Raw genomic sequence first — 26,059 nt, forward strand, 5'->3', positions numbered from 1 at the left:
AGCCAAACACTGTTAAAACTCCAAAATCATGACTGGAGAACTAAATTCATGGAGAAAGAATTTTAACATGAGATAATAATGACATAATTAGGTCTAGAGCTTATATAAAAATAACATTTGTATAGTACTTTTCAGCATACAGAGCAGCATTACATAAAAATTTCATTTGATCTTCACAACAACCCTGTGAATTAAGCATGATCCTCATTTAACAAACAAGGAAATTAAATTTGATGAAGCCTAAATGTTTTGTCCAGTGTCACAGTTAGGAAGCGGCAAGTATAGAACTTCAGGACTTTTGACTTCACATTCTGTGTTTGACCTGGAATTATTTACTAAAAACTCTGGAAATGTCAAATATTTTTTGTAGGGACTGACTTAAACACTCTTGACCCTACTGTAAGAAGCTTTGATAAAGACTGGTTCCTAAATGGTGCTTTCTCAAACTGGGACTGCCTTGTGCTAGCAAGCAGCAATTATTCATGATTACTTTTCTGCAAAGTTTGTTGCTATTAAGTCCATTTCTCTCTGATGGATAGATTGAAGTAAGCATCTAAGTTATTTTTTCATGGCACCTGTCACAGGGACATAGAGGAGCAGGGTAATGTCTTGATAGTTCCAGCTACATGTTCCTTGTCAAACAATCAGAACCCAATCCCATTCCCTAAAGAATAGAAAGAGAAATAGCAAACATTTAATGAGAGGATCCATGCTATTTCTTCAAAATGCTCTAGATTCACTCCCCACAACGATTCCTGATTCTCGATGAAAATATTTGGAGAGCCTGATGGTTCACAGAATTTTGGAGAATGTGGACATCTTTAAAAATATCTTAGGGCGGGTGAAGTGTGTACGTGTGGATAAACAGTAATTGAGACAGCAGAGGTGAATAGGATTCAGACTCATGACTATTCAAGGAAACTAAGTATTAAAGATATTTTTCTCTGTTCATGCTGTTACCATATAAGCTTCTTTCTATATCCAAAGAAGGGGTTTAGAAGGGAAGGTTGTAGATTTTCACCCTCACGTGTCATGGCCCAAACCAATTCTTGAACTTGTCTGACTGGCTCTAAAGAGGAATGTAAGTAAACAAGGCCTGAATGAACACAAGAGAAACCTGCCCATCACCTGTGGAGTCAAGTAATGTAGGTCACCTTCTCTTGCACCTATAAATCAGTGCCTGACCCTCAGATAAATGGGAAATGTGCTTCCAGAGAAATGTCATTTATTATCATGTTGGTGGCAGTGACTTAGGGAAGGAGCAGAATAAAAGATATTCTATCTAGCGATGGGGACCCAATCTAGTAGCAAGAAAATAAGTACCTTAAGGAACTGGGAAGTTCTTAAACCTCTCTGGCAGGAGCAAGTATTGGCCTCTCTTTCATGAATGAGGGTCATTTTTATCACCTTGGGATGTCAGACTTTGGCAGTTCTGGTGATGAAGCAAGGCTGCACGTGCTCGTGAGAAGAAATGACTCTCCCATCCTTAATCTCCTCGGTGATGGTGCAGATTTTAACCAGAATTCTCAGCAGGGTTCTGCAGGCACCGTGGGACTCGTGTATCCCACAGGGGGTGAGGATGATGTGTGAACTAGGGCTCTGCCTTACTGGATATGCAAGTGGAAGGCTCACATTTGGTGGCACGTGAGTGACAGGGAAGCCTAGGAAAAAACAAAATTTTACCTGTGGTTGAAAGAAGGCAACAGTGGCTATGGAGAAATGGCAGTGGTTAAGTTTTCAACATTTGTCACTCAAAACAAGTACTTCCCAATGCTTGATTATTCATTTTGTACAGTCATTAGTTGAAGAAAAGGAATCAGACCAGACCCATGGGAAAGCAGCATCCCAGGTTTAGAAGTGCTAGATTATGTAAGCTGCCGTTACAGCCAATGCCAGAGCATTGGACAAACACTCCAATAGTCCAAGACTGGGGTTGAGCCCAGCTCTGTCATTTGCCAGCTGATGACCTCAGATAAGTCAGCTAACCCTCTTGAGCTTTAGTTTTTCATCTGCAGAATGGATATAGTGGGAACTCAACAGTGATAAGGGACAAGTCGAAGAGCTTACTATCTGAGGAAAGCAAGTTAATCTGGTATTTTTCTTAACCAGAGAGTTAGTCACAGTACTTTTGGTGGCCTGGTCCCCATCTATGGAAGAGTCCTCAACGCATCATCCAGAAGCTCTAAGGTGCCTTCTGGGTGTCTATAAATGAATAATCTTTAGAGAACTGGAATTAGGAGGAGTTAAAAGTAAGAACCCTTTTTAGAAAGCATCATGTGATTCAAGGCACTTTGGTACATTTGGTATATTGGAGCTCCTCAGGGTGATTGCATAGGTTGACATTGTGCTAGAACAATGTGGACATGCCAGTTAAAAGATTTCTGTGAATGGCGTTCACTGATTGTTTTTGGGATGGATGTCCCCTTAGCAATTGTAACTAGGTCTACATTTGGGGTGTTAGTTTGGACTGAGTTGATTCAAAGAGCTCATGCTCCATGTCATTTCCTTATGAGTTGGTTAGCTTCTTATTTAAAAACTTACAACTTCTATAAAAAATGCTGATGCACACATAGGTACATGCTGTTGTTGGCCATCAAAGACAAGTGGCTGGACAGGGCTGGGGGTTTCAGCCTGAGCAGAATGTTCCTCCAAAGGAGGAAGCAGGGTTGTCCTGTTTGATCTTGTGAAAGTCAGATGTTCATCTTAGTAGGGGGAAATCTGTAAATTGCCAGGAATGTTCATCTTTGAGGAAACCATTTTTTTCCCCTAGTAATTTTTAAAACTCTAAGAAGTTAGCCAACCTGTAAGGTGTCAACCTGGAACACTGGCTCTTCAAAACGACTCAGTTCAGCTAACCCTTCAAATTTGGACTAGGCTACAATTATAGGTCTCCAAATGGCACAGCTTGAGAGAGTGGATTGACTCTCCCGGCCAAAGCTCTCCATCACTGGCAAGAAGACCAAGGCACTTGTCCCCCATTGCCAGTGGCAGTACATACATATGTGTGTTTGAGCCTCTTTCTTGCAGAAACTGGTTTTATTTTCATACTTGCCATCTGAGCTCTCCAGAAGGCTGCGGTATGTGGTAATCTCACGCTCTAGCCGGGACTTGACGTCCAGCAGAATCTCATATTCTTGGTTTTGTCTTTCCAGAGTCCCCCAGATCTCTGCCAGCTGAGCCACTAGGTTATCGATCAGACACTGGATCTGGGCCCGGAAGGCTGTGTAGCGGGCCTCTGTCTCTGCCAGGGCACATTCCTAGGACTATCTCTACCATGGAGGAGAAAAGGAGGATTTATAATGATGACTCCTTTAAACCCAAGTCATTTGTGATCAGTGTCATTTTAAACAATGGTTTCTTGATGACAGGTACTAATGAATCTCCAAGGCTTCTTGACTTCTTATTACTTCCTAACCAAATAAATCCAAAAATAAAATTATCAACTATGCTAAAGCTTGCTTTCCTTTATCTTCTTTTCTGGGGCTTCTCTTTAAATATTTACTTATCTTCTCCCTCCTTAATCACCAGACAATCTCCTGCCACACTCTCCTACCTAGGACAGAAAAAAAATTCCAACTTATTTCACACCCAGGCATTAAAAACGCATTACCACAACACCTCTTTCTATGAGGGTTTCTACCTAAAAAGGAAGTGAGCAGCGTTTAGCCATAAACAATTTCTTTATAGGTAAAAATGAGAGTTGAAACTTTGATAATTAAATTTCTTTCCTGATCTATCATTCTGTAAGCCTATGGATAATGGAATTTTAGTTTTCAATAACCCATTACTTGCATGATTATTCCAATTTTTATAGATGAGAAAACTGCGGTTCAAGAGGTTAAATGAGTTGATTAGCTGGTGACAAAACCAGCTTTGGGGCAAGGTCTTCTTAATACCCTTCATATCAGAGCATTTAAATAAGTTCCTACTTCAGAGAGGCCATGCGTAGAATGAGGAAGAAGTGGTTCCAGCTTTGGAACCTGTATTCTGGCTCAGACTCTTACTTCTTTTGTGACTTTTGACAAGTTACTTAATGCCTCAGGAGCTTGTGTCTTCATCCACAAAATAAGTGAAATGAAACTTATCTTGGATTTGTCTTGGTAAAATCACCAAGATTTTACCAGATGAGCTTTCTGAGCCTCATCTGTAAAACTGGCTTAATAATTATGCCACCTCCTTCATAAGATTATTTTATAAATTTGATAGTTTGTAAAAATGTTTTGCATGCAATAAAATGCTCTCTTAGTGTTTCCCAAAGCGTACTCCATGGATTATCATTGCCATGAAATGCTCTTTAAAAAAAGGAGTCCACAGTCAAATGAGTTCTAAAATGCTGAATACCAGATATCCCCTTCTTGGAGAGTCATGGTGAACATCTGCTTATTAAAGGCCCGAAGGAAGGTACCTTGTTTAATCTTTGTTTAATCCAGCATTTCCCAGGCTTATTTGACCTCAAAGTCCTTTTTTGGCCACAGATCCTTTAAAAAACAGAGGAACTGCTGTTCTGAAGGACACACTCTGGGAAACACTACACCACACAGGTGTCAGGGACTACTGCCATCACTGCTGTGCTAGGTTTGGTCAGTGTTTCAGGTACCATTCGGTGCTGGGCCTGCAGTTCAATCTGTAGAGTGTTCATGGTGCATCTCAGTTCAATGATCTCCTTCTGGAAGCATGGCTGCTGTTGAGTGCTGGTCTCCACCTGCTGGTTCAGCTCCTCCATCTGAAACATAGTCAAAGAACATGGATATCATGAAGGAAAACTTGACTGTGATTAAAGAGCCTCTGGAAATACAATGTCAACTCTTTGTTTTTGACTTATCTACCCTCCCCACCTGTGCGTTGAACCACTGTTCCACATCTCTGTGGTTTTTCTCCGTGATGGACTCATATTGACATCTCATTTCTTGTAGAAGCTGATTTAGGTCAACAGAAGGGGCAATGGTCACTTCAATGTTGAGTCTGTCCCCAAGCTGGCTCTGTAAGGAATTGATTTCCTATGGAAAGAAAAAGAATGTGAAGTCACTTGGTGAACAGATGACTCCCTTGTGTTCTTGTTTCAGCCTAACAGTGATAATTTAGCTTCACTGCATCTGAAATTGAGCCCACAATAAAGGAATATGTGATTTATAGGCACTATGAAGATGCTATAAAATGACTTAAGGCTATTTCACATATGACTGTGTGTTCAGATATGTTCAACATTGAAAAGAATTGACCAGCAAGATCAGGATTTTAAAGAATTTAGATCATTTCCAGGGGTCATGGGTGAAGTGGCATAGGGGTGGAATTTATAATGAGAGACCATAGTCTCCATGATGCTAATATGTGCTTATGCCAATATCGACTTATACCAATAGTGGCGGAAGTCTGTGCAGAGATGCCTACAAAAAGATGGGAAACATGTGCTCACAGGAAATTGGGTTGCTTCCTTATCCTGGAAAAGCTGGAGAAGACAGTGGAGGCTTCAGTTATTGTGTTGTGGGTAATGGATTTGAAAGACATTGAACCAATGGTAGTAGCAGTAGGTATAATCAGGTATAACAGTAGTGTCTAGTTGAACTCAAACTGTCAAATTCAACTCAAAGAAATTGATGCTATTTTTAGAGGCTCAGCTTGTAAGGACTCTGTTGGTCTTTCTCTAACCTCTTCTTGGTTCTTTCTGAGGCAAAGGAGCTCCTCCTTCAGAGACTGGACTTGTGCCTCCAGGTCAGCCTTGCCCAGGGTCAGTGCATTCAGTATCTGCTGTAGGTCATTGGCATCTGTCTCCACTAGCTCGTGTAGGGACACCTTGACTTTGTACCTGTAAAAATGGTACATGAAAAGAAAAGCATTAAAATGTAGGTGGTGTAAATCCGGCCAAGCAGAACTTTCTTCTGCATTTTCCTCTGGGCTTTTCATTTCCTATATTTCTATTGTAGGTTTTCTTCTGTTTCGAGGTGAAACCCTTTGAAAAACATCACTACTTAATTAGGCTTTCTAAATTAGTTTGAGTGATGCTACCTTGTTATTTGAGATGAAAGAGTTTATCCTCCTTCCCCTGCCCCTACAGGCAGTGCAGTGGAAGTGGAAAGAGCAAGAAATTAAGATTTAGCAAGCCTGTGTCCAAGTTTTGGCTCTGTCTTGTACTAACTGCATGTCTTTGGATAAATAGCTGGATCTTGTTAAACCTCAGTTTTCTCACCTTAAATGGGCTAGTAATATATTAGCTCTACCTATTTTATTGACTATTGTGCAGGTAATCAGATGGGTTCATATGTTAGAAACTACAGATACTGTATAAATGTGAGTGGCTATGAATCTTAATCATTTATATCGAATTTGAAGGTCTTCTCTGGGCTGGTGCTGACATAGTATGGGCAGGAGGGTTAGCAGACTCAGACACGATCTTACTGGGTATGTGTAGCATCAGATGCAGGGTGAATTCTATCATGAACCACAGAGCTGGGTGGGCTTACTTTGCTCTCAAGTCATCAGCAGCCAGTTTGGTGTTGTCGATTTGTGAGACCAGTCTGGAATTCTCAGCCTTGGTACACAAGATCTAGAATTAAGAAGCTGTACACACAAATGAGACAAACACCAAGATCTCCTTCTTTAAAAGCGTCCAAGGGACTTGTGTGTGTTTCAATTAACAGGGAGAGGCTAGTTAGGCTTTTTATAGCTACGCTTAGGATGCTTGGGAAACCTTGGAACTTTTTGTTATTTTCCTAAAAGATCAGCAAAAATTACTTCAATAAAAACTTCTATAGATGTTTTACTGTTAAAATATAAAGTTCATCCTAAATTTGCATAACATACCACCGTCCACTAGAATGTAAACGCTATGAGGGTAAGACTTTTTTGTTCATCAGTATGTTCCCAAAACCTAGAATAATGTCTGGTGCGTTGTTGTTGGTGCTCAGTAAATATTTTTTGAAAAAATATAACAGAATAAATCCAGCATGTGTAGCAGCCGCGTATCACTCTGATTAGGAAACTTAGGTTTGGTGTGGGAAGAAACTATTTAAACAATTTAGAGATGACGTAATGAACATAAAAGGGGAAAAGAGTGGTGATGGTTGAAAAAAATGGATAAAAGTTAAACTGTTTAGGAACTTATTAAAACAAAATTCTTTTCCTTAGATCCCTGTTTTCTTATTTTTGTTAAAGAAATGGCAGCAGTTGTTAATACATTTTGGTCCTGTGTTATCTGGTTTAAATGGCAGAGTGTATTTCTGGAAAATGAAAAACTATAAAACTCTAAATATTGCCTCAAGATGACAATTTCATTCAAGAGATTTTCTTATTCTACAAAATATTGTTCAGCATAAAAGGAACTAAGATATTACAGTTTAACAAATGACTATTGCTTGGAGGACATCAATTCACAACGTGATTATACACATTCCTGAGAATCTTACTTTCTGCTAGAGCTCCTCAATGGTAACATAGTAGGACAGGTAGTCAGGACATATGACCCGGAGCTTCTTTGTTACACTCTTCCTGGATTTTACGTTTTGCCACTGCAGTGTGGCATTCTCTCGTTCCAACATTCGTACCTTTTCCAGGTAGTTAGCAAGGCGGTCACTCAAGATTTGCATGGTCTCTTTCTCATTACTGTTGGTGCCATCACCACACCAGCCACAATCATCCAGAGAGGAACAAGCATTGACATTGCTTATTAAGCAGAGGGGTGTGAGACAAAAGCAAGGAGTGGATTGGCAGCCCTGGGACTGGGGAGCTCTCAGAACATGGCCAGGTGGTTGACAGCTGTTGGCTTCAAGACCACAATGCTGGCAGCTGGTGTTAGAAAAGATGGTTCTTAAATTTGCAATTCTAGAACAGCTTTGGCATGGCGTTGAAGAAGACATATTTGTTTTACAGCACTTGGTATCCATAGTGTGTGCCCAGCTTTGGTTTATTTCAAAGTCTAGGTCTTTGGTATCCAAAGCTCAAGACAACCATGACTGAGTCTAAATTCCAAGCCTCTTGGCATTTTCCTGTTTGAAGTGCTTGTATAGGCTTTGCTCTAGGTGTGGTCACAGCAGGCAGGAAGTTTTCCTTTCTAATGTTTATATAAAATCCCATAGGAACATCTTATTAGTCTGTTTTTTACTTGCCTGAGAAGAGTTACTTGTCTCATAAAAATGTGCACTTAGGCTATTACTGAGTTATTACCCATCACAACTACTACTTGTCATTGGGTTCAGAGCTTCACCTTATGTCTTCAAAACGACCTGTCGTCATGGTTCTAACAGCATCCATTATTAAGCAAGTGTGAGTATATTAAGTTCATTAAGTCCTTGTTGACCTCTTCCTCTGGCATTGAGCTTGACCAGGAATGAGTCCATCCTTCTTCTCCTTTCTTCTCTAAAAAAGGGAAACTATTGATATCTAATAATTATTGATGAACTTAGAAATCAATATATTATTTCGGTCTGTCCAACTGATTTTCCCATTTTCGTTGTTTGGACATTGTATGGATTAAAATGTTGGTCTTAAACAAGACTCTTTTTAAAGGTAATTGCTGGGTTTCTGTTTTAGCTTTCCAGGTAAGGTTTGATTGCTAACAAGAAATTCTTTGGAAAAGAGGCTGGTTACCTTTTGATTTTCTGTAACTCACATTCTATGATATTTTTAGTACTCAGTGTTTGCTTGTCATACTACATTAGCTAAAAATTGTTGTGGTGTTGGTTTACATTTGCTGTTTAAACATGATCTGCTGAAAGGTAAGTGTGTTCTTTCTTAGTAATACTTAGCATTGTTCTTAAGGAAGCTCTTTGTTCCTGATCCTTTTTGGAGGCCCTAGGGGAGAATCATTTCCTTGCCTTTTCCAGCTTCTAGAGGCTGCCCACATTCCTTGGTCTATGGCTCCCCTCCATCTGCAAAGCCAGCAATGGCCAGTCAAGTCTTCCTCACATCACATCACTCTGACACTGACTCTTCTGTTTCCCTCTTCCACATTTCAGAAAGAACCCTTGTGATTATATTATTCCCACTCATATCATCTAGGATAATCTTCCTATTTTAAGGTCAGCTGACTAGTAACCTTACTTTTCCTTTGTCATGTAGACTAACATATTCAAAGGTTCTGAGATTAGGACATGAACATCTTTGGGGGCCCATTATTCTGCATAACACACAATGGAAGGAAAAAAACACAATTTACAATAGCACCAACAAATATAAAATATGCAGGAATAAATTTAGTTAGAAAGATACAAGATCTACAAGAATAAAATGTTAAAATACACTGAAGAACAGAAAACTAGAATAAATGGAAAGATACATTATGTTCTTGGACTGAAATACTGTAGTCATCATTAAAAAATAATCAATTATATCTACATTAATTTCACTTAGATCTCAATAAACTTGAGATTGTCTCATTAAGTGACTTTTTCAACTAGACAAGATAATTCTGAAGTTTTATGAGAAAAATAAAACCAGTTAGAATGGCCAGGAAAATTCTAAAAAAGAAAAGCTACAGAAAGACCAGTACTTCCAGGTATTAATAATAAAATGTATTTTAAACCTCAATAATTAAAATGTAGTATTGATGCATGAATATTCAGACTGACCAATAAAATAGACTAAGAAGTCTAGAAATAGATTCCCAAAGAGCTTGAGATTTAGTGTATGATAAATGTGACATTTAAATCAATGGGGAAAAGACAGACTATCATATACAGTTTGGGGACAGTTCTGTATCACTCAGGATTGGGGAAGGGGAAGGAATGTTCAATTCTGTATCACTCAGGGTTGGGGTAAGGGCAAGAGATGTTGGAATCATACCTAATGCCTTATAGTAGCACAAATTTACAAAAATTCAAATATGAAAAAATAATATCATAAATGTACTAAAAGAAAACATAGGAAAATCCTTTTATAAATTTGCAGTCAGAAGGCCTTTCTAATAATGACTCAAAATTAAGAAACCATATAAAACTTATAAATTTAACATCAAATAACTTGTGCATGGGTAAAAAAAAAACCTATAAAATCAGAAGAGAGATGACAAATTGGGAAAGAACATCTGCAATTATACCACAGACGTGATCAGAAGGAAAATAAGGAAGGAACTTTTAAAAGTGCCTTAGAAAAAGTGTTCAATGTCACTAATAAAAAAGGAAATGTAAATTTAAACTACACTGAGATATCATTTTATTTTTCCACCTAACAGACTGAAAAAAAAGTCAAAGTTTGATAACAGACACATTGTATTGTGTACAACCTCTAATTTATTTCTGGTGGGAGTGTAAATTCATATAAGTTACTATAATGCTACTATAATCAAGGCAGTTTGATATTGGCATAAGTGTTGGCAATTAGATCAGCAAAAAAGAATATAGAGTCTAGAAATAGACTCAAATATGTGGTCAATTGGTTTCTGACAAAGATTCCAAAGTAAGTCAATGAGAAAAAGATAGTCTTTTCAATAAATGTTGCTCAATTAATTAGATAATTATATAGCAAAAACTAATACATCTTGAGCTCTACCTCACACTATACACAAAAATTAATTAATGATGGATTAAACACTTAAATGTGAAGGTTACATGTATAGGCATGCCTTGTTTTATTGCACTTCACAGATTTTGCATTTTTTACACATTGAAAGTTTGTGATAACTTGCATTAAGCAAGTTTATCAGCATCATTTTCCCAACAGCATTTGTCACTTCATGTCTCTGTCACATTTTGGTAATTCCTACAATATTTCAAACTTTTTCATTTTTGTTATATTTGTTATGGTGATCTGTGATCAGTGATCTTTGATGTTACCATTACAAAAAGCTGACAACTTGCTGAAGGCTCAGATGTAGGAAGGTTAAAAGACAAAACTAGTGAAATCATCTATATCTACAATAAATAATTAAGGGATACACAAAACAAAAAGATGTGAACTATAACAAAAACATTAAATGTTGGGGGAGGGAGAGTAAAAATGCAGGATTGTTAGAATGCATTCAAATTTAAGAGATTATCAACTTAAAATAATGGTCAAATATATATTATATATGTTATATATATATATATATGATATGGACCTCATGGTAACCACAAACCAAAACCTACAGTAGATACACACACAAAAAAGAGAAAGGAATACAAACGTAACACTAAAAATAGTCTTCAAATCCACCAGAGAATAGAGCAAAAGAAGAAGAAATGAATAAAAAAGAACTACAAAACAATGACAATAAGGACACACCTACCAATAATTACATTAAATGTAAATGGACTAAATGCTGCAATCAAAAGACACAGAGTGTCTGAATGGGTAAAAAATCAAGACCCATATAAAAGCTGCCTATAAGAGATTCACTTCAGATCTAAAGACACACACAGATTGAAAATGAGGAGATGGAACAAAGTATTCCATGCAAATTGAAATGAAAAGAAAGCTAGGGTAACAATACTTATATCAGAAAAAATAGACTTTAAAACAAAGACTATAACAAGAGACAAAAAGGACGTTACATAATGATAAAGGGATCGATCCAACAAGAAGGGATAACAATTGTAAATATATATGCACCCAACATATGGGCACCTAAATACATAAAGTAAATATTAACAAACGTAAGGGGAGAAATTGACAGTAACACAATAATAAAGGGGAACTTTAACACCCCACTTATATCAGTGGACAGATCATCTGGACAGAAAATCAACAAGGAAACACTGGCCTTAAACAGCATGTTAGATCAGATAGAATTAATTGATGTATACAGAACATTTTACTCCCAAACAGCAGAATACACATGCTTTTCAAGTGTACATGGAACATTCTCCAGGATAGATCACATGAATCTATGGATCTAGGCCACAAAACAAGTCTCAATAAATTTAAGCAGATTGAAATCATATCAAGCATCTTTTCTAACCACAACAGTATGAGACTAAAAACAACTACAAGAAAAAAACTGCAAAAACAACAAACACTGGAATGTAAACAACATGTTACTAAACAACCAATGGGTCACTGAAGAAATCAGAGAGGAAATCAAAAAATACTTGAGACAAATGAAAATGGAAACACAATGATCCAAAATCTATAGAAAACAGCAGAAGCTGTTCCGAGAGGGAAGTTTATAGAAATACAAGCCTACATTAGGAAACAAGAAAAATCTCAAATAAACAATCTAACCTTACACCTAAAGGAACAAGGAAAAAAAGAACAAAGCACAAAGTTTGTAGAGGGACAGAAATAATAAAGATCAGAGTGGAAGTACATGAAATAAAGGCTAATAAAACCACAATAGAGTAGATCAATGAAACTAAGAGCTTGTTCTTTGAAAAGATAAAATCAATAAACTTTTATTCAGATTCATCAGGAAAAAAAAGAGAGAGGCCCCAAATAAATAAAATCAGAAATGAAAGAGGAGTGGTTACAACTGATACCACAGAAATGCAAGGGAACATAAGAAATTACTATGAACAATTATACACCAATAAAATGGACAACTTAGAAGAAATGGATACACTCTTAGAAATGTACAATCTGCCAAGACTGAATCAGGAAGAAATAGAAAATATGAACAGAAGATTACCAATAATGAAGTTGAATCAATAATACAAAAAACTCTCAACAAACAAAAGTCCAGGACCACATAGCTTCACAGGTGAATTCTACCAAACATTTAAAGAAGAGTCAATGCTTATCCTTCTCAAACTATTCCAAAAAGTTGCAGAGAAAGGAATGCTTCTAAACTCATTCTATGAGGCCAACATCACCCCAATACCAAAACCAGACAAGACACCACAAAAAAAGGAAAATTACAGGCCAATATCACTGATGAACACAGATACAAAAATTCTCAACAAAATATTAGCAAACTGAATTCAACAATACGTGAAAAGGATCATATACCGTGATCAAATGGGATTTATCTCAGAGATGTAATGATGGTACAGTACCTGCAAGTCAATCAACATGATACAACACATTAACAAACAGAAGAATAAAAACTATATGATCATCCCAAAAGATGTAGAAAAACTTTTGACAAAATTTAACATCCATTTATTATAAAACTCTCAACAAAGTGGGTGTAGAAGGAACATATCTCAACAAAATATGGGTCATATATGATAAACCCACAGCTAACATTTTACTCAATGATGAAATTTGAAAACATTTCTTTTAAGATCAGGAACAAGATGACGCCCACTCTTACCACTTTTATTCAACATAGTATTGGAAGTCTTAGTCACAGCAATCAGAGAAGAAAAAGAAGTAAAAGGAATCTAAATTAGAGAGGAAGAAGTAAAACTGTCAATGTTTGCAGATGACTTGTTACTATATGTAGAATATACTAAAGGTGCTACCCCAAAACTATTAGAATGAATGAATGAATTCAGTAAAATTGCAGGATATAAAATTAATATACAGAAATCTGTTGCATTTCTATATACTAACATCAAACTATCAGAAAGAGAAATTAAGAAAACAATCCCATTTAAATTACATCAAAAATAATAGAATATCTAGGAATAAACTTAATCAGGAGGTGGAAGACCTGTACTCTGAAAACTATAAGACGTTGATGAAAGAAACTGAAGACTGTGCAATCTTTCATGGATTGGAAGATATAAAATTGTTAAAATAACCATACTACCCAAGACAAGCTAGAGATTCAATACAATCACTATAGAAATACCAAAGAAATTTTTCACAGAACTAGAACAAATAATCCTAAATTTTGTATGGAGCCACAGAAGATCTCCAAATAGCAAAAGCAACCTTGAGAAAGAACAAAGCAGGCAGTATCACACTCCCTGATTTTAAACCATACTAAAAAGCTACATCATCAAAACAGTATGGTACTGGCACAAAAACAGATGCATAGATTGGTGGAACAGAATAGAGAGCCCAGAAATAAACCCACACACATATGGTCAATTAATCTATGGCAAAGAATGCAAGAATATACAATGGGGAAAAGACAGTCTCTTCAGTAAGTGGTGTTGGGATAACTGGACAGTGACATGTTAAAGAATGAAACTAGACCACTTTTTTTCACACCATATACAAAAGTCAACTCAAAATGGATTAAAGACTTAAGTGTAAGACTTAAAATCCTAAAACTCCTAGAAGAAAACATAGGCAGTATGCTCTCTTTGACATTGGTCTTAGCAATATATTTTTTAATATGTTTCTTCAGGCAAGGGAAACAAAAGTAAAAATAAACAAATGGGAACACATCAAACTAAAACCTTTTGTGCAGCAAAGGAAACCATCAACAAAATGTAAAGGCTGCCTAATGAATTGTAGAAAAGATTTTCAAATGATATATCTGATAAGGGGTTAATATTCAAAATATGCAAAGAACTCAGACAAGTCAACATCAAAAAAACCCCTATCAACCCAATCAAACATGGGCAGAGGACCTGAATTGACAGTTTTCCAAAGAAGACATACAGATGGCCAACAGACACATGAAAAAATTCTCAACATCACTAATCATCAAGGAAATGTGAATCAAAATCATAATGAGATACCACCTCACACCTGTCAGAATGCCTATCATCAGAAAAACAACAAATAACAAGTGTTGGTGAGGATGTGGAGAAAAGGGTTGTGGACAAATATAAATTGGTGCAGCCACTATGGAAAACAGTATGGAGGTTCCTCAAAAGATTAAAAATAAAATGCCCTGTGATCCAGATATTTCACTTCTGAGTATTTACCTGAAGAAAACAAAAACACTAACTAAAAAAGATATATGCAATCACATCTTCATTGCAGCATTATTTACAATAGCCAAGATACAGAAGCAACTTAAGTGTCCATTGATAGATGAATGGATAAAGAAGATGGAATGCTCAGCCATAAAAAAATGAAATCTTGCCATTTGTGACAACATGGATGTATCTAGAGTGTATTATGCTCAGTGAAATAAGTCAGAGAAAGACAAACACCATATGATCTCACTTATATGTTGAATATAAAAAACAAAACAAACAAACAAACAAACAAAAAACTCAAAATGAAAACAGACTCATAGATTCAGAGAACAAATAAACTTCCACTAGTTTATTTTGAGTATTTTCACTACTTTTTTGTTGTTGTTAAATCAGGAGAGTGCTATGTAAAAACATCTAGCATAAAATTTTAGGTCTCAAACTTGGTTTTTCTTTAAACCTACCGTGTATTAACTATTATTAGGTGCTTTATTTCTTAGTGCTCGAAAAAATAGAAATAAAAAAGTGAAAAGAAGAACTTTCCTTCAGCTTTCTACTGTGTTTTAAAAAACCTCTTAAATTTTAAAACAATAGATTCACAGTAAGTTGTAAAGATAGTATAGAGAGGTTCCATGTACCCTAGTTTTCTCCAATGGTTATATCTTACTCAACTGTTGTACAGTTGTAAAATCAGGAAGTTGGCATTGATACAATGCATTTGTTTAGTTCTATATAATTTTTTCCACATGTGCAGATTAATGTAACCACAACTGTAATCAAGATGTGCAACAGTTCAACCACCACAAAGATCTCCTTCATGCTATATCTAATTTGTTCTCCATCTCTATAATTTTGTCATTTCAAGTGTGTCAAATCATACAGTATATGACCGAGACTGCCTTTTTTCACTCAGCATAATGACCTTGAGATCTTGAGAACATTTTCGTTGTTTGCAGTTGTTGACTATTACAAATAAAGCTTCTATGAATAATCATGTATTTTGTTTTGTTTTCAATCCCTTTACTTTCTTTTTAATTTTTTATATTTTTTAATTTTTTAATTTTTAATTTTTATTTTATATTAGAGTATTGTTGATTAATAGTGTTGGTTAATTTCAGGTGTACAACAAAGTGATTCAGTTATACATATACATGTATCTATTATTTTTCAAATTCTTTTCCCATTTAGGTTATTACAGAATATTGAGCAGAGTTTCCTGTGCTATACAGTAGGTTCTTGTTTGTTATCTGTTTTAAATATAGGAGTGTATGTGTGTCAATCCCAAACTCCCAATCTATCCCTCCATCCTCCCTTCCCCCCTGGTAACCATAAGTTCGTTCTCTAGGTCTGTGAGTCTGTTTCTGTTTCGTAAATAATTTCATTTGTATCACTTTCAACCTACCTATATCATTATATTTGAAGTGAGCTTCTTGTTGAAAGTATATAATTGTGTCATGCTTTTTTATTCCTTATGCCAATCTCTGCCTTTTAATTGGTGTATTCAGATCATTTCCATTTGCTGTAATTGATATGGTAGGGCTTAAGTCTACATTTTATTTTTTGTTTTCTGTTTATTCCCTGTTTTTTTCCTTTCATTTTTCTTTCTTTTTCCTGCCTTCCTGTAGGTTACTTGAATACATTTTAGAATTCTATTTTGATTTATCTATAATGTTTTAAAGTGTATTTCTTTGCATATCTTTTTAAGTAGTTGCTCTAGGTGTTGTATTATACATATATAACTTATCATGGTCTACTGGGCTTGACGTTTTATCAGTTCAAGTGAACTATACAAATCTTACCTCTGTTTACCTCCCTTTACTCTCCTCTTCTTAGAGCATTTTTTTTTTCTGTCTGCGCCAGCTGGTGTTTCTGGGTTGTTGGTTTCTCTAGTTTCCAACTCCAGGATATATGAGGCAAAAAGAAACCCCAGGGAACTCATCTGTTGTTCCTTGTATATCAAGGACTCTAGTTGGTTTGGCTTCTTCCACATTCCAGAGTCTGCTTTTATTTGTTTTTATATGTGATTTCTAGGATTTTTAGCCATACTTAAGAAGAGGAATGGGGAAATATACATCTACTTCATCTTTCTGGAAATTCTCTACTTTGCTGTTTAAATGTGTGAGAATATTTATTCTTATATCCTAAATGTCCAGTAACAGATGATTGTATATAGAACTTGATGTACAAGAAAGGCAGCACCACAAAGGTGGCAAAGCCATCTTCATGAGGAAAGAATAGATTGCTTAGAAAGTGTGTTGATAAAACTGGTTTACAGTATGATGAAAAATTAAGTTAAATCCCTACCTTACACTAAATACAAAGGTAAACTTCAGATAGCTTAAAGTTACAAATAGAAATGTAAAACAATGAGGCTAATGGAAGAAGAAGCAGGAGAATATCTTTGTGACTTAGGATGGGGAAAGGTTTCTTAAACAAGATCCCCAAATACAAAACTTAAATCACTAAGATGTATACTTTAAATATCTTACAATTTTATTTGTCAATTATACCTCAATAAAGCTGAAATTTTAAAAAAAGACAGTAATAAGCTACAAGGCTGTATTTACCATGCTAAAGGAATGAAAACATTTTATTTGGAGATCAGCAAGAAAGCTTTATAAACTCCTAGGATATCACAAATAAGCAAGCAGAAGAGGAAATGATAAAACATAAATACATTGTGGATGCTTAGAGGAGAAATTTAGAATATGAAAGCCTTCTTGACTTGAGTTTCAAGTTCGGATGTCCCTGATTGAAGCGCCATCTCCTTTCCAGGACGCTGCTGGCTTCCATTCCTCCATCTGCCGTGCTGGGTGTTTAACCTTCATGTACAGCAGTTTTCCATTGTTCAAATTATGTTTGCCAAGCGTGGCTCACAGTGTTGTTTGACATGCTTGTTGCAGAACATGGGTTACAGGGAAGCCTGTGGAAAATCCGTTTTTAACTAAGCTTAATATGGGGAAGCTGGATAAAATGTCAACTCAGAAAAAAATCTGCTAAAATTTGCCCAGCAAATTATGTTCTGAAGAACACTCTTTGCAGAGTAACATTTGACTGAAGCCTATTTTATCCCTGGACCCAGAATTGTCACTTCATGCTCACTGAAGCATTAACAGTTGAATAAGTTTTATGTATTTTCTTCACTTGGCAAATGCCATCTTATGCGTGTTCTTGAGTTTCCTTTAATGGAAGACAGGAACAAAGGGAGACTCCCAGCTTGAAATGTCATATGTAATATTTTTTTTGCTTTAGAACTTTGGAATATTTTGAACATTTCTATTGTCATGTGATTAGCCTCGCTGCTTTTCGTCACTCTTTAAGAAGATCTTTTAACACATTAAGGAGGTTTGACCTTGGCCAGATCTTGGGGAAACAGGATTGTCTTACATGAGTCTCTTTGTGACTCTGGGGGATTTTGAGAGTAATTGTGTGGAACTTGTCTGCAGTCCTCGCTCTCCAGCAGCCCCCAGTGTGTGTTGATCTCACACTCCAGCCGGGCCTTGGTGTCCAGCAGCACCTCCTACTCCTGGTTCTGCCGTTCGAGATCGCAGCGGATCTCGGCCAGCTGCTTCTCCACATTATCAGTCAGGCACCGTATGTGGGCCAGCTGGGAGCTGTACTGGGCCTCGGTTTCTGCCACGGTGCATTCCAGAGATTCTGTCTGCAGAAGGAAAAGAGTGTAAAAAAAGCTGTTGTAACACAGTCTCTGGTGCTAGATGGCCTGTTTTTCAACCTTGCTCTATCCTTTTTTTCCAGTGTGACTTTGGGAAAATTACCTAGCTTCTCTGAGCCTCAGTTTTACTCTATAAAAAATGAGGAATGAAAAGTACCTATCTCATAGGATGTTTGGGAGGGTTAAATGAGTAAATATATATAAAGTGTCTAAAACAGGGTCTGGAAAAAATTTAAGGGTAGTAAGTGTTATCATTACCACTATGACCACTGCAACCTGAAACATACTGTGTAGCCTACAGAGGATCAAAAGCATTTGAGAGGAAATGTATATGTGCTCCAGGGTCCTAGTGTGGTTAAGAGAAGAGGTTCTGGGATTGAACCACTTGGATTCAGCTTCCACTTTTGCTGCTTAAAAATTGCATGACCTCCTATTACTTAATCTCTCAGTTTTCCTCATCTGTATAATGGGGTCAGTAAAGGGATTTACCCCATAAGGTTATTGTGAGGCTTAAATTAGCATTGTGCCTCTTGCAAGATGAATGCTCAGCTATTATTCACCCAGGTATTCTCTATAGGACCTGATGTGGCACACACAGTGGTGCTGTGATTATCAGCCTGATTTTCATACCTTATGAATTGGATTAGAGTTAGGAGTAGCATAAAGCATCCAGGAAAGCCATTTGTGGAGTTGTCTCCTCCCCAAAAGTAATGGCAGGTGAAGGGTTTGGTTCCTCCATCTGGCACTGTCCAGTGGTCATTTCATATTTACATTCAGAGACACACCAGAATGATCAGACTGCCTAGAGTAATTTTATTCCACGTTAAGCAACATCTACCCAAGTTCCATTTATATACACAACATGAGCTCTACCAGTTTAACTTTGTCACTCTTAGATCCCTTCAGTGATTTTGCCATTTTCCTCACCTCTTCATGGTTTTTCTTAAGGCAAAGGAGATCATCCTTCAGAGAATCCGCGTGGGCCTCCAGATTGGATTTGCACAGGGTTGGCTCACCCAGGATCCCACGCAGGCCACTGATGTCATTCTCTACCAGCTGGCGAAGAGCCAGTTCAGACTCGTACCTTTCACAGCAAAAGAGATATAGCCGACGCTTACTCTGCAGGACACTGCGCAAAGTGCTGGGGCACACAGATGTGACACATGACCTCAAGGAACCCACATGCCTTAATTTCTTCGACACCCCAAATCATGAAAAATTCAAGTTTTGTGAGCATTCTTAGCTTGAAAAATATTATATAGAGAATACTTGTGATGTGTGTGTGTAGGTAGGTGAGAGAAGGAGAGAAAGAGGCACCATAAACTGTTTTCAAATTCAAATTAAACTTACTTTGACCTGAAGTCATCGGCAGCCAGTTTGCAGTTGTCAAGCTGTACAGCAACTCTAGAATTCTCTGCCTTTGTACACGAGATCTGGGAAGTAAGTTATTATGTCATAAATGGTTCTTTGAAAGAAACCCACATATGTACATGGTTAACAGCTATGCCATTGTTTATCTTTTAAAAGTCTTTATAAGAAAATATAAAATAGCTTTCAGCCTGCTTTTATTAACCATGTCACTTCATGAAGAAAAAAGGAGTGCCAATTTATAGACAAAATAGAGCAATAAAAAGGTTTAGTTTTTTTAATGACCTAAGACATTTTGCAATATTCCTTGGCCATCGAACTCCGGTTTTTCTCCAGAGGTAGTTTGTATTATGACTATATCCGTATCCATGATAATAAAAATTCATCAGTAAGAAAAGGACATAATTACTAGGTAAAATTATATGATTAAAAAGATGACATTTAAAAAGCTTTTATTGACACATATACACTATTGATACTACGTATAAAATAGATAGCTAATGAGAACATACTGTATAGCACAGAGAACTCTACTTAATGCACTGTGGTGACCTAAATGGGAAGGAAATCCAAAAAAGAGGGGATATATGTATAGCTGATTCATTTTGCTGTACAGTAGAAACTAACACAACATTATAAAGCAACTATACTCCAATAAAAATTAATTTTAAAAAATAAAGTGACGTGGAAAAAAATGACATTTCAATATCTATGTTAAAAATAATGTACACGTACCATGTTGCATACAGAAGTAATTATAGATATAACACAGTTTTTCCTCATTCTCTAGCTGATAAAGGTAAATTCAGAGGTAAATGAGTTTATTATGGTCACTTACTAATTAGTGGCAGCACAGGGGCTAGTGTTGATGTTTGCTAACCTTTTGTCCAGTGCCCTTTCCTCTACATCACATTACCTCTGGGAAGTCCCTCACCTTTACCTGGTTTCCTTCCATAGAGCAGCCTCTTGCAGTATAAAGATAAAGTGCATCACAGACTGGGAAGGTGAAACATTCGGGCAATGAGATACTAGACCTTTTGCTGGATATCTTCAATGGTGTCGAAGTAACACTGATAATCAGGGCACACCAAGGGGACATCCTCTTCACACTGTTCTCGGATCCTGCATTCCAGCTCCGCATTCATCTCCTCCAGCCCCCGCACCTTCTCCAGATATTTGGCGAGTCTGTCATTCAGAAACTGCATCGTCTCCTTCTCGTTGCTGTTGAACATGCCATCCTCACACCAGGCACAGTTCCCCACCGAGCACGGAACATTACAACTCCCAGCAAAGCAGCACGGCGCGAGGCACCCAGTTGGCACGCGAGACCTCGATAGGAAACTGGGGGCCTGGCATCTGGATGTAGCACAGGCACTGGGGAGACAAGTGGTTTCCACGGAACAGGTTGAAGCGAGTGCCCAATCAGAAACCCTGACACCCGACTCAGAAGAGCAGCAAGTGGAGGAATAGTCAGAAGCCATCCTATCAGAAGTGAAGGACAAGACTAATTGCAAAACTCTGACTGCCTGCCTTCAGAAGTTTCATTCCTTCCTGAGACTTTTATAGAGCCCCTCAAATGGCTATTTACAGAAGGCACCGGATGTTTTCTGGTGCCAGTTTTCATATGAACGTTCATTAGTGTTGCTTTTTGCTGAAGAAGAGTTTTATGCCTCATAAAAGAGGCATAACTTCAGGTTACTAAATAAGGACACAATCTCCATGTGCCAATAGGATAAAATACTAGTTTCAGAAAATCTTCGTAGGAAGCATTGTCCTTTTGACAGAATAAGGAAAAAAAGAAAATTTGGCCAATCAGTAATAGTAGATACAACTGATTACACATGAGGAAAATAACATTCCTGCAGATTTTGATCCTGTGCATTGAAAACTGTTTATGTCTCTTTTAAAATTAATATTGCAACTCATTTAAATGTCATTTATTTGTTTGTGCCACCACCATAAAAGTGTTCTGTGCGATTAGCAATCTTTGCGATGCTTTTTGTGCTCGCATGGTGGAGTGAGGTGTGTACTTGGTTTCAAGTGTGTGTGTATGAACCATACCTGCCTGTGTGCAAATTGAAAAGTCACTTTACATAACTGATGGGCATCATTTTTGCCCTCTAGGCCAAAATAGAAATCGATTCTCAAGACATGGACTTGGGATTTTTGATTTCCTGAAACTTGCTTTCTCCACATTTCCTATGCCTCATTTTTATATCAGGGATACTATTTTTTACCTGTATCTCTAATAAGAATGAAATGCAAATTGTGTTATAATCTTTTAGTCTCTCAGGAAACTAAACCCTCATTTATGACACTTCAGAGTAAGGGCAAGAAGCTACAGAAGGCTTTTCTTCTGGGGCATGGAAACTGTTTTCTCTTATTTTCTTACTTATTTAATTTTGAAGGGCCAATTTCATGAAAATTAAAAATACTGGAAGTTGGGAATAAAATTCTATAGTATAGGTTCCAGCAGTTCCATTGGATAAAATCCCTGGTGCAGTACTGAATGGATAGGGATTTGAGATATAAGTTTTTTGGATTCTCTCTTAAATTTTATCTCCAACTTTCACTTTTCCTGGCTTTAATTGTGGTATTTATTTCATTAAAAAAGTGTACAGAACAAACTGTCTGCAGAATCTTTAAGATATTTATGGGGAAAAAAACCCCATTATTCTGACAAAGTTAAAGTTTTCATGATTCAGAATAAATGATTTTTTTTTCTAACTCTCAGCACTACTTCCTTAGATAGCTGATAATGGAAAAACAAACAAACAACTAAAACCAAACCTGGAGACTTTAGATACATGGATTAGAATAGTCTCTTAGGATTTATTATTCATTGAGCAGAGTTGGTTTTGATTTTAGTAATTCTCTTTATCCTTTAACACTTTGGCTAAAAGTTCTTAACTGAATACAAATTAGACATTCTGTTTCTGTTTGCTACCCTCTTTTTAATGTGTATTTCCCCCTCATCTTTTAAAAGATATTCTATTAATTTTTGTTAATTCAGCAGTTTGACTATGATATATCTAGATGGGGTGTGTGTGTGTGTGTGTGTGTGTGTTTAAGTTATATTTATCCTGCTTGGGATTTGTTGAGATTCTTGAATTTATTGGTTAATAAAATATATCACTAAATTTGGAAAATTTTCAGCTTCCCCTCCGCCCAATTTTTCTGCCCACTTTCTCTCTCCTATCATTCTTGAACTCCAATTTCATGTATGTTTGACCACTTGATACTGTCCTAGAAGCTCAGGTTCTGTTCATTTTTCTTCTTTTTAGTTTTCTCAATGTTTTAGTTTTAACTAAAACATTAGTTAGTTGGTTTCAACTAACATTGATAATTTTGTTCTATTTTAAGATTATTTTGATTATTACTAGATTATTATTTAACTAGCCGTTTCTATTATGATATTAAGGACATCTATTGAATTTTTGACTATACTCTTTAGTTCTAGAATTTTCATTTGCTTCTCTCTTACTTAATTTAAATAATTTAAATTTAATTTATTATTTATTAAGCAGAATTTTAAAATTTCACTTTTTCTGGTGAGATTCCTCATCTTGTCCACTCTTTCTTTCACATATTGTTCATCTTTCCCTTTAAATCCATGAAAATATTTATAATATCTGTTTTAAGATTGTTGTCTGCTAATTCTAACATCTATGTATCTATGGACTTATTTTTATTGGCTGCTTTTTCTCTTGATTATAGATGAGATTTTCCTGCTTCTTCACATGTCTGGAAATTTTAAATTATATGCTGTCCCTTTTAGATGATATATTTTAGGAAATATCAATTATGTTGCAGAGTTTTAAGTGTTGAGTTTTGTTCTGACAGGAAGTTAAATCACTGGAAGATCCTCTTGATCTTCTCAGGCTTGATTTTAGGTTTTTCCAGGGCAGGAATAATTTGGTGTGTTCTTTACTCAAGGCTGTGATCCTTACTCTTTTGGGGTGTTCTTCTGGAATATCAGTTGAATGCCTAAGGTACTCAGAGTTTTCCCACTCTGGATAGGCTGGAAATTCAAAGTCTGTTAGTATTGAATGACTTTTGGTATGTCCATTCAGCTGTTTATCCCCCAGCAGCCACTCTATGCTAACTTCATGGAATTTCATCCTGTGTGCATGCAACCCAGCCTTCTGCAAGTACTTGACAAGATCTTTTACTCAGACTTCTGCACTTCCCCGCATACATCTTCTTCCTTCTAGAACACTATTGTGCAAATTCTAGCTGCCTAAACTTCATTTAGATTTGCCACTTGTGTCTTGACTTGTCTAGAGCAGAACTCAGTATTTCCTTTTTTAATTCTCTCCTCCGTCTCTGCTCCCATGTTCAGTTGGTGACATAACACCACTACCTAATCTATCTTTGACTACATCTTCTTTTCCATATTCTTTTGATCTCCAGCTCCAGTCAATTTACCTTTGATTATGTCTTTATTCTCTTTATCACTGGGGTATCAATCTTAATTTCCTAATTTTTCTCAATTTTGTGGTACTATAGCACTTGACTAATGCTACTGGTAGAGCACTTATATTTTTATTATTATATAAAGCCTGGCATTCAGTAAATAGTTATTAATTGTATGAGGGAGTGAGTGGGTATTGTGTGTGTATCTGCCTCACCTTCCAGACCTCACCTTCAGCTCATTTTTAGCAGTGTTAGTAAAATACAGGGTACATAACAGGTATTTAATATGTTTATTGAATGAATGATATTATTGTTATTATCTTTTTGCACAAATAGATCAGGCATCTGGATTAGTTGATATATTAGATCATGTTTGGTCTTTGGATCATATTCAGTATTTCCCAGCCTACCTTAAACCATTTTAGGGGGAGGACAAGTCAGGGAAATTATGCTGATATACTGGACCATTTTTTTGTGGTTTATTTTTTTTTAAAGATTTTTTTTTTGATGTGGACCATTTTTAAAGTCTTTATTGAATTTGTTACAATATTGCTTCTGTTTTATGTTTTGGATTTTTGGCAGCGAGGCATGTGGGATCTTATCTCCCCAACCAGGGATTGAACCCACACCCCCTGCATTGGAAGGCTAAGTCTTAACCACTGGACTGCCAGGGAAGTCCCAATTGGACCATTTTATATGCAAGGCCATTTAGTTTTCTTAAAACAACAAGAACAACAAAAGCAAGAAATATTTGTCTGTACTGCCACCCTTTTCAGTTTTGCAGATGTTCTCTGTTTCTTAAAGTGCTGACCTTTGGAATTAAGAAACTCATTTAATGGATTAATAAAAATAAACAGAAGTAATTGTAGACATTTGTGCTATGCCAGAGACGTAAAATTTATTAGGATAATCATGAAGAAGTGCCTCAATTTCCAGAAAGATACCTTTCAAGACTGGAAACAGAATTCCCAAAGCACCCAAAGAAAGATACACTTTAAAATGAAGGAACTGAACAACTTTGGGAAACGTATTAGACATCCACCTATTCCAACTGTCCTTGTTTACTGATATCCGCTACATGGACCTTGAAAGTCTCTCGGTTTCTTTTTTGCGGGGGTTGTCAGTGATAGCGCCCTCCTTGTTCCAACTTCGAAAGCAGAGCCAATTAGTTGCAGGTACTGAAACAGGTGAACACTTCTGGGTTGACTCTTCCCATGTCAGGCACTGAGCGAGGCAGCCGTCAGTCAGTAGCACTTCGGGATGCAGGGCTCACAGCAGGGCTGAATGAAGGTTGTGAGGTTGATGCTTTCCAGGCCTGGGGTGGGCTGGGCAGAGTGGAGCAGGAAGCAGGTGGGCACACAGGGCTGAGGAATGTGGCAGGGTGGAGGGCAGTTGTCACAGCAGGTTGGCCCCAGTAACCAAACCGTGTGTGGGCAGGTGCTGGGTAGGCAGACTCCGCACCGACAGAATTTGTCAGAGGAGCAGACGGTGGTGGCAGGGCCGGTGGGGACGCTGCAGCAGTAGGGAGCGCAGCAAGCCATGGCGTTGGGAATCTGTGGTTTTTATTGGTTTGGCTTAAAGAAAGATGAGGCTCCTGAGGTGTGAATGTCTCCTCTTGCTCTGGGGCTCTTATATACCCTCTCCAATGGGTGTTGGTCCAACCAGAGGGCTTCTTTCCTGGTTCTTGTTTATGTTAATGTACCCATTATCCTTTTGATTGGTTTGACATTTAGATGCTTGTAAAGAGTCTTTATCTTCCTAATTAACCTTTATTTGAGTTCCTTGCTAAATCTGAACTGATTACTCTTGCTATTTGTCACTGGAACACAAGCTTTATGAGGTATCACCTAAGGCTTCTGCTACTATAATTCCACCAGCCCTGGAGGGGAATATGCATGACAGTACACCTGTAGTATGTAGGTCTTTTCGCTAG

General features: G+C 37.0%; 3 protein-coding genes across 3 annotated transcripts; all 3 read right to left on the reverse strand.

The window, feature by feature from the left end:
• Positions 1-1,416: 1,416 nt before the first annotated feature.
• KRT39 (keratin 39) lies at positions 1,417-7,877 on the reverse strand. Its single transcript, XM_036835979.1, is given in 8 exon segments — positions 1,417-1,576; positions 1,578-1,661; positions 3,049-3,269; positions 4,598-4,723; positions 4,836-4,997; positions 5,647-5,803; positions 6,459-6,541; positions 7,401-7,877. Coding segments are annotated over 8 exon segments (1,470 nt in total).
• Positions 7,878-17,493: 9,616 nt separating this feature from the next.
• KRT40 (keratin 40) lies at positions 17,494-21,191 on the reverse strand. Its single transcript, XM_036836728.1, is given in 6 exon segments — positions 17,494-17,549; positions 17,552-17,598; positions 18,116-18,330; positions 19,270-19,426; positions 19,693-19,775; positions 20,745-21,191. Coding segments are annotated over 6 exon segments (1,005 nt in total).
• Positions 21,192-25,005: 3,814 nt separating this feature from the next.
• Positions 25,006-25,954, reverse strand: LOC118886367 (keratin-associated protein 3-3-like). Its single transcript, XM_036835990.1, has one exon. It carries the CDS (start codon positions 25,665-25,667, stop codon positions 25,371-25,373), a length of 297 nt encoding a protein of 98 aa, XP_036691885.1. The 5' UTR covers positions 25,668-25,954; the 3' UTR covers positions 25,006-25,370.
• Positions 25,955-26,059: the final 105 nt, after the last annotated feature.

This window comes from Balaenoptera musculus, chromosome 20 (assembly GCF_009873245.2).
Source record: "Balaenoptera musculus isolate JJ_BM4_2016_0621 chromosome 20, mBalMus1.pri.v3, whole genome shotgun sequence".
Lineage (NCBI taxonomy): Eukaryota > Metazoa > Chordata > Mammalia > Artiodactyla > Balaenopteridae > Balaenoptera > Balaenoptera musculus.